Genomic DNA, 9,324 nt, shown 5'->3' with positions numbered 1-9,324 from the left:
TTATGCTAACTGCTGGTTCCCGAAAAAAAAACTTTTGAGAAGTACAAAGATATCTAACAAAATAAAAGTTCCCATGTACTTCAATTAATTGTTTGCTCTGTGAGGCTGTCTCTTTATAACATACCCTTTGATGCCTACTGGTTTTAAAGGGTAGGAATATGTGTGTATCTGTGTGTGTGTATCTGTCTGCCATCTATCTGTGTACGAGCTGAGGGTGTCTGTGACAGTGAGGTTGTGAAAGGAGTCTAATGTAACATGGATAACCTTTCTCTTCAGTGGTGCAGAGAAGTGTTTTAGTAAACAACCACATTTTGGATAAATCACAGGAGATGTGTCTGTGATAGTGAAAATATTCTCCTTGGTGTTCGTTTGATTGAACCAAGTCACGGCAAAGCACTTCTAGCACGGAGCCTGTCGATAGTGAGTGCTCATTAGAGATGGTAGTTATACACTGTGTATAACAATATCCTTTCACTCATTTCGTATTTATTGTTAGCCTGCTTTGTGCCAGCCTCTGGTCAGGGTACTGGAGGCACTGTAATGAGTGAAAAGGTAAAAAGGAATCTCCTCATGGAGCCAGTGCACGGAGCGGGGGACATTCCCTGAAGTGAGGAGTCAGTAGAAGGTGGTGGACATTAGGGGAGCGCGGGTGCTGTGAAGAAGGCTGTGCAGGGGGTGCCGGAGGTGCTGATGGGAAGGGAGAGTTTGCACTTTTAACTCAGATGGCCAAGCAAGGCAGGATATATAGAGGGCAAGCAGGAAGGGTTTAGCCCAACTTTATTACAATTATGTAGATGACTTTCAGAAAGTTATTTAACTTTTGAGCCATAATTCTCACACAGTGAAAGGAGAGATGGTAATCAAAGTACTGTGCAGGGTTAAACAAAAAAATGTATCCAGCACACGGCACTATGCTTGACATCCCACCAGGAAGAAGGTAAGAGTTAGGACTCCGGCGTGGGGGGGGGGCAGCAGTAGTTAGCATAATGGCTATATCGCTGGACTTAAAACTCACGCCAGGTGTGTGTGCGTGCGTGCCCAAGATCCCGAGAGGAGAATGGAGAAGGGATTGCAGCGTGACCATACCCCCTGGGGGATGATTTCTTGCTTTCTGTCTCTCTGTCTCTCTCTGTCTGGCGAGCACACGTGCCCTATAGCAAAAACCTCTCCAAAAAAAGGAGTTAGGATTCAGGGAGGAGGGTGCTACGTCCTGGCAATCACAGGCTAGGGGACTGGGCATCACCTGAGGAGTGGAAGCTTTGTTTGAGAGGGAAAGGTGCAGCAAAGAACGGTGGTTTGTGCGGATGGAGGGGGAAGAAGGAGGGATGAATGTGTGTGTGTGGAGGGGGTAGGGAGTGAGGAAAGGAAGCATCTAGATTTTTTCCCCTTCCTTCCTAAAAAGAACTTATTTCTTTTGTTCCACATGTCTGCCACCAATTGATTCTATAGTTCTATTTTTGTGCCTACTTGGAAGTTTTATAATCTGGTTTTAGGGAAATAAAATGTGTTGTATGTATTTGTATGTACATACAAACTTAAGTTAAAAGTCATTGTTAAATAGATACTCTTTACAATGAAGAAATGATACATTTAAGTGCTGGAAGCATCTGGGAGGAGGATTTGACTAAAAGCTTAGATGTTCAGGGAAAGTGTTTTGCAAGAGTGGATTCGATCTGACTTCTGAAAGAAGGGTTGGGTTTTTGGTCTGTTTTTGAAGGGCACTGATAGTGCCATTGCACTGTGATCCTGACAGAGCTCTGGATAGAGCACATTTGAATGGTCAACTGAGTTTGCAAAAGCATCGTACCCTGTCGCCCATGTGGCTGGCGCACATACCACTATGTGGCCGGCTCACATACCACTATGTGGCCATCCTGAAGTCCCTGTCAAGCCTGTGGAAAAGGATCTGCTGAACTGTGTAGCCCCGCAGGAGTAGGCCCCATGCTTGACTGGCAGGACAAACCCAGAAAGCCTATAGGACTTAGGTGCTGCTGGGCCCTGCAGCAAGCTAAATTTCCCTCTCTCAGTTACACTTTGGGGAATATGGTTGTCTTTACATACTTATTTGCAAAGCATCAGGAGATCATTAAGCATATAAATTAACTATAAGTGCTATTATAATAGCTAGAGCTCTTTAAGTTTAGGGGGGGAAATAAGCCCAAATGGATAAATAATGAGAGTTACACAATCTGGAATTTTAGTTTTCACCTTATACCTTTCTTCTCTCTGTCACTTATTTTGTTTCTATGAAATGCTTTATAGAGTACTTGTATGTAATAAAAGAATTGCCTAAAAGTTGAAAATGGAAGCCTTTTCAAGATAACTCATATTTTAACAAAGGTGTGTTCTTTCCCTCCCAAGGTATATTACCCAAATTTGGGATGGATGTGCATCGATGCCACTGATCCAGAGAAGGGAAACTGGCTGCGGTATGTGAACTGGGCTTGCTCAGGAGAAGAGCAAAATTTATTTCCTCTGGAAATCAACAGGGCCATTTACTACAAAACTTTAAAGGTAATACTGTTTGAATTGATGTACTGTTAGTTATTCTGCATGCTGCCCATAGTGTAACTGACAGTACAACTTCACGGACCTTGAAGGGACTCTGTTTGGAGTAGATCATCCACATACTTGTGGTTCTGTTTTAAATACGTGGTTGCCAGGGCTTTGTGTGTGACAGGGAGCTACAGCGAAGATCCTGTTAAGTAATGACATAGTGCGTTTTATAGATGTCGAGGAGGTGAGCGTGTGGCAGCTGCTTCCCTCCTAGGATATAGATGCATTAAGAGCTGTCTGACTGTCAGATTTTCCCAACTGTAGGGAATTATCAAGAGCTGCGGTGGTTCTGTGTTAACTGAAAACACATTGTTAGTCTTCAGCATAAATGTAGCCTTGCATTAGCTTTTTCTTCCCCTTGGCTTTATTTAGGACAGAATTTAAAAGGAACGTGTTTCTTTTGTTCCATTTTTATTTGGGGACTGTAATCACTGAGTGAAGAGGAGAGGAAAGCTGTGTTTTAGGGTTGGTGGTGAGGTGATGTCGTCTACCCAGGGACGCTAACATTAGGAAATAGTGTTGCTGCATCTCTGTGACAAGTCAAGGCCAAGTCTGCCGCTTATTTTCACAGGTCAAGGTCTCTTGGAGACAAATCTGCACATCATGCTTGGAAATGTTCTGAGGCAGAATCTTGAACCTGGAATGATAGACGGCTGCTGCTTTTTGGAAGTGATATGTTTGCTAGTACTAAAAGGCAAAGTCCTCTTTATTCATCAGTTTCATTGAACTTGTCACAGGTTGGGGGACAATCCATGAAAAATCTGATCTCCAAGGAGTTGAAAATTCCTGATGAGCAACTATTTAAGGGAGTGAGCAGTTTTGCAGTGTGCTGAGTTTTGTTAGTATGGAAGCACCAAAACTTCTGGAAGTTTAGTTAACATTTAGCTGTTTTGCTTTCCTGACATTGTTACTTAATTAGATTGCCCTTTATAGCATATGTACCATACCAATGTTCTTGCTTCAAGTCCATGTAGGAAATAATTTTTTTGTGGTACTTTCTCACTTAGGATTTCTGAAACCTTGCTTCCCATTTTCCTTTATTGAATTATAGTAGCGTGCATTTCTAGGAAGTATTACTCTACAATTTTGTGACAGTGGACTATGAAGCTGGATTCAAAATTTGATTCAAGGGTTCATTCTGTTTCTCAAATTTATTTATAATGAGAAATTGATCTGGTTGAATTAGCGAGGTAGTATCCTGGTAGAGAGGAAATTCTAGCTAGAGAATGATTAGGAATGAGGTTCTAAAGAAGTGCAGGCCCAGGGACCAGCAGTTGATGTAATGACTATGTCGCTGAATTCCCATGTAGTCAACTGCGGTTCGAGTCCTGAACCTGGTAGCTTGAACTCATGCTAGGCATGTGTGCGTGCCCAAGATCCTGAGAGAAGAATAGAGGAGAAAGGATTGAGGCGTGGCCATTCCCCTCAACCCCCAACCGGGGGGTGATTTCTTGCTTTCTGTCTCTCTGTCTCTTTCTGGAGAGTGCACACACCCTATAGCAAAAAAAGAAAGAAAGAAAGAAAGAAAGAAAGAAAGAAAGAAAGAAAGAAAGAAAGAAAGAAAGAAAGAAAGAAAGAAAGAAAGAAAGAAATGCAGACCCAGGAACCCTGCAGTTCGTTCCTTAGACTTCAAGTTAAAACACGTTCATCTGGTAGCAGACCTGCAGGGACACTGAGAAGCAGTAAGAGCAGTGGTTGGGAGAGTGGCCCTGAAGTAACTGCCTATTATGTCCTGACTTGCTGTCGCTGTGACTTTACCAGCTGTGTAATGTGGGGCACGTCCCTGCCCCATGCCTCAGCTTCCTCACTGTAAGATGCAGGTAATTATAGTACTGAACTCCCAGGCTGGTTGTGATGATTGCATGGGTGAGTGCAGATAAAGCTCTAGCTACCTAGTAAGTGCTGGTCGTGGTTTTTGGCAAGACACTACAGCATTGAGTCAGCAGTATGGGCTCTGGAGCAGCCTGCTGTGTGAACAGATCTTGGCTTTTAGATATGTGACCATGGGAAGTTACTTAGGTTCTTGTGTCTTAGTTTTCTCATCTGTAAAAGAGGAGACAGTCATAAAACTAATTTGTGCAGCTATGAAGATGAAGTAAGTCAGTATGTATAAGGGTCTATGAATAATCCTAGCCCATCATAAATACCCTAAATGTTAACTGGCTATATGGTGTCTATGATTTTTACCTCTCTCTGTTTGAAATAACATAGCTGTGATTCAGACCATTGATGTGTGCTTAAGTATGCACGAGTCTGTTCAGGTTTCATACTAGTGATTATCTAACTATATTCTTCCAGATTAAGCATCCTGTGGGTTAGATTTTGTAAATAAAGGGCATGTAATGTTCCCTGGGTTTTGTATTGCTTTCTCAGCTTATTATTCCAGCCAGATAATTGGGCGTCTCAACACTGTCTTTGTTTATAATATGATTTTAAATGATTTTAAATTCCTGAAAGTTTACCATTAAGCCTGCTGCCATTCATTCATCTATTCATTTGCTCAACAAACATTGATTGAGTGTCTACATGTACCAAGGACTCTGCTATAGTAGTGAACAGGACAGACAAGGTCTCTGGTCTTATGGGCTTGCATTTTGTGGGAAAGGAGGCAGATAATAAAGTAAACAAGTAAACAATAACTTTAGGTAGTGATAGGTTCTTTGAAGATGGTAAAATGTAGTAGAGAGTGACTGGGTGGGGTGGGCTGCTTTGGCTCTCAATCAGGAGAGGCCTTTCTGAGACAAGATTTGAACTTCACCCATGGGATGAAAAGGAGCCGTCCATATAAAGATTTGGAAGGATTTAGAAAAAGCAATACAGAAAGAGGAACTGCTAGAACCAAAGTTTCCATAGATTTTTTCCCCCTTAAAAATAAGAACAAAGACCAGTATGGTTAGAAGGAGGAGAGGAATAAGACTCGAAGTTGATAAGGTTGTCAGGGGCTAGACCAAGTGGAGCCTAGTGGCCTACAGGGACAAGAATGAGATTTTTTTGGTTTTGTTTTTAAATTTTTGACAGAAGGCATGTGTATACTCCAGAGACAGAGGGAGAGGAAGAGGAAGAAATTACCCTTTACAGGGAATGGTCATGCTGTAGTCCCTTCTTCATTTCAACATCCTGTCAAGATTTTGGGCACATACAAATGTACCTGGTATGTTTCTCAAGCCATCAGGTCTGGGACTCGAACCACAGGGTTGGCCATGTGGGATCTAGCAGCCTTAACCAGTAGACCATGGAACCGGCTGGAGAAGAATGAGTTTTAGTCTTAAGTTCACTTCATCCATTTGAGATTTGAGGCTGTGATCTGTGACTTTTAAAAGATCGTACTAGGGAGTGGATTAAGGTTGGTAAGGGTGGGCATACTCTGCATTCTAATGACTCTGGACTATTTCTTTCATTTTGACATAATCAGTAATATTAGAACTTTTGCTTCTTCCTTTCTGGTCTGGTAAAATTTCAAGCTTATATATGCTGATATTTAGAGAAAAGACTATTTAGTTCTATAAAGCCTGTCTGAATCTACAGGAAAAGCTTGAAGAGTTTAAAATCTTTCTGTTGTCCTTATTTTTCTTTAACATCAAGATGTAATATTACAAAAGAGGTCATTTGGTCTTTTGACCTTTTTTAAAAAATGTGGATGTTTATTTTCTTTGTTTAAGGTCATAGTTTTTGTTTCAAAATTTGACTCAAATCTTAAAAATGCTAAGCGAGGCAAAAGAAGAAACAATGCAATACAGAAGAAAACTATCCTGGTTTTTTAAAAAGTGTCTATTATTCTTGATAAAGGTCTATAGTTTGTGTAACTGTTTCAGTATGAAGTGGGAAAGCATATAGCTCCATAATAAAATAGCCATCTCAGTTACTAACAGTTTTGAAAGCTGTGCAGCAGCTAACAAATCAGTTCCTTTTGATCCTGTACAGCCCAGTAGCCTTTTAGAAATTTTATATTACGTTTGTGGTACAAACAGATTCTCTTGTCTTTCAGTATTGTGTGTTTCACAGCAGCAGAGTTGCTTAGGATATGAGTATTCTCCTAAGTTGAGAGTTTGTGCCAATGTTTAACTTCACCAAGTTGCTCTTACAGTTAGCACTCCAGTGATGACAACAGGGGAATGAACATAGAAATTTAGGCTCTGATTCTTGCAAATGTTTCTAAAATGTCCAGTGGTGTTTCCACCCAGGTTTTTGGTTATGTTCTTTGGGTTAGGAATATACTGGGGACACATTTGTCCTCACTCCTTTCCATGTTCTTTTTTACTTTGGCTTTATTTAAGAATTCACACATTTCTGAGAGCCCTACTTATTTCAAGTATTACTTGATACCAGGCCATGGAGAAGGTTGGAGAAGAATGAATTTTAGTCTCAAGTTCACTTCATCCACTTGAGATTGCTTAACTATGCAGTTCTATGGCCAGATGGATACCACCATCGCTGTGCATTTGGGTAGACTGATACCACCATTTCATTAATATGTGACTTAAAACAACAACAAAGTAGAGAAACAAACTATATGTTTATAACTTGCATAATTTGGAGATAGTTTCCTTGTAAAAATCAAAGCCTACTTTTCCAACAGAAACAGATCAGCTCATCATAATGGCAGAAGGTTATTTATATTGGCTACTTTAACTCATTAATAACATACATTGAGGTTTTTTTTTTTTTTTAGTTTTAACTGATTCAAGAAGGGAAATTATATATAGAGTTCAAAAATAAGAGAATGGCAGATTTAGCCATCCTTGGGGGAACAAAGGAAACAATGGCTGGTTCTTTTAAAGAATTTAGGATATTTTGCAATTTGGACCATCTTAACAGTGAAGAGTTCTGCAGAGAATAAAATGAAGTAATATTTATTGCTAAGCACTTTATCTAGACTAGAAGGTATGTTGAGGTGAGGCACTATTTTGTTTTAAAACTGACATCTTAGAAGAAGTTCCCTTGCCCCTACAAAGCCAGACCATTATCTTACATAGTCATAGTGCCAGGATCAAAATCAGGAAGCTAAGACTGATACACCAGCTCATCTGTACACCCTACTCAGATTTTGTCCATTGTCCCAGTCATATCCCCCTAGGAAAAGAAAACCTTGTTGCATTTAGGTATTTCTTCTCCTCAGTCTCTTTAGTTTGGATAGTGTCAGTTTCTGTCTCTTAAAACCTTTCAATTTGGAGGAGAACCCGCCAGTTATTTTGTAGAATGTCTAGTCTATACTTTGACCTCCTCTTAAGTTTCATCATGACTAAATTCTGTCTATACATTTTGGGCAGCAAGCTCCCAGAATTATGCTGCATTCTATGTGCGTGATATCAGGAGGCACTTGATGTTGATTTTTAACAATCCTGTGTTTTTCTCTTTGTAATTAATAACTCTTTTATAGGGAGATGAGACTATGCAAATATTCTGTTACTCAGACTTCACCTCCTAGGTTTAGCATTCCTTGATAATTCTTGTTTCAATCAGTTGTACTGTGATGATTGACAAATGGTGATTTTTAAATTCCATCATTTCTTTCTTTTTAAAATTTTGCTATAGAGTATGTATACTCAGGGAAGTGAGGGGAGGAGAGAGAGAGGGAAAGTGAGAAATCAACCCCCGGGGGAGGTGAAGACCATGCCACAATCCCTTCTCCATTCTCCTCATGGTATTTTTGGACACACACATGCACACGCATGCCTGGTGTGTTTTTCAAGCCTTTGAGTCCAGGGACTCAAACTGCGAGTCGGTGGTGTGGGATCCAGCCACATTATCTGCAGTCCCTCCATCATTTCTTTTGTATTATTTAGTTGGGATCTATTTTAAGGAAGAGCTTTGCTTTTTATTTACTTTTTCATTCATTCATTCATGTATTATACAACATGGAATGATGGATTCTTATTTTTTTTCCAGTGGGTTTTAGATGGAGTTTTAATTGTATTGATAGCCTTAGAACTTGTGGAACAGCTGAGTCAGTGTGAGAGAAACCACTAAGCCAGAGATGTAAAAAATATAAAAATAAAAATTAAGTGAAAAGAATTCTGTGTAGAGCATCTAATCTGTCCCACATGTAATCAATATTGTTGTCGTGTACATGTCCTTGCCACTCATAGTCATATATAGCTGTTAAGAACGTATTGGTTTAAGAGCATAGTACATGGGAAGTGTTTTTAGACATTTTCTTGTGTTATACAAGTTAGAATGTAAAATCTTGTCTGTACAAAGGGCAAGACAGTGAACTCTTTTCAGGAACCGAGCAGTTTGATGGTAGTGTAGAGATGATGCACTGCCCTCTCTGCATTGCCCCTTTTTAATATTTCTGTGATATAAATAGTGGTTGCATTTACAAATGTGCGAAGGCATATAGTTCTTTCTTGTTACCATGCTTAACTTGCTCTTGGAATCTAAACATGCGCTGGTAATTATCTTTCAGCACGCCTCTTTCCACGCCGCCTGCTTTTTAAAATTATGCTTTAAATTTCTCATCAGCTTAGGTTTCGTGGGCAAAGTGGTTTCATGTTTTATTTTTTCTTTTGCGTGGGTTGTCAAAGGCTTTGAGCAGTGAGATGTGATAGCGCCTGGCAGTTTGAGCTTAAAGCGATCTGCTCTTGATCAGATGCTTGCTTGCACGCCTCCTGCCGCGCGGTGAGGTCCTCCTTCCAGCAGAGGGTTCCTGCGCTGCGCGGCGGCCCGGGGCACGAAGGGTTAAGCAGCCCTTCCTGTCGGGCCGGCCTGGCGGGCTGCGCGCGGCGCCCCGACAGCTGTTTGCCATCGGCGGCAGCTCCCGCCCGAGGC

At 40.7% G+C, this 9,324-nt stretch overlaps 1 protein-coding gene across 1 annotated transcript in view; it reads left to right on the top strand.

Moving 5' to 3' along the window:
- Nucleotides 1-9,324, top strand: part of PRDM2 (PR/SET domain 2) — a gene marked incomplete in the record, with an annotated part of 130,618 nt that overhangs the window by 32,987 nt on the left and 88,307 nt on the right. Inside the window, 1 exon segment of the mRNA XM_006145277.3 lies at nucleotides 2,362-2,514. Within this exon segment, the coding sequence (XP_006145339.2) occupies nucleotides 2,362-2,514 (153 nt within the window).

This window comes from Tupaia chinensis, unplaced genomic scaffold (genome assembly GCF_000334495.1).
Source record: "Tupaia chinensis unplaced genomic scaffold, TupChi_1.0 Scaffold000146_1, whole genome shotgun sequence".
In the NCBI taxonomy this organism is placed as follows: Eukaryota; Metazoa; Chordata; class Mammalia; order Scandentia; family Tupaiidae; genus Tupaia; species Tupaia belangeri.
This window is presented reverse-complemented; position numbering and strand designations above follow the sequence as displayed.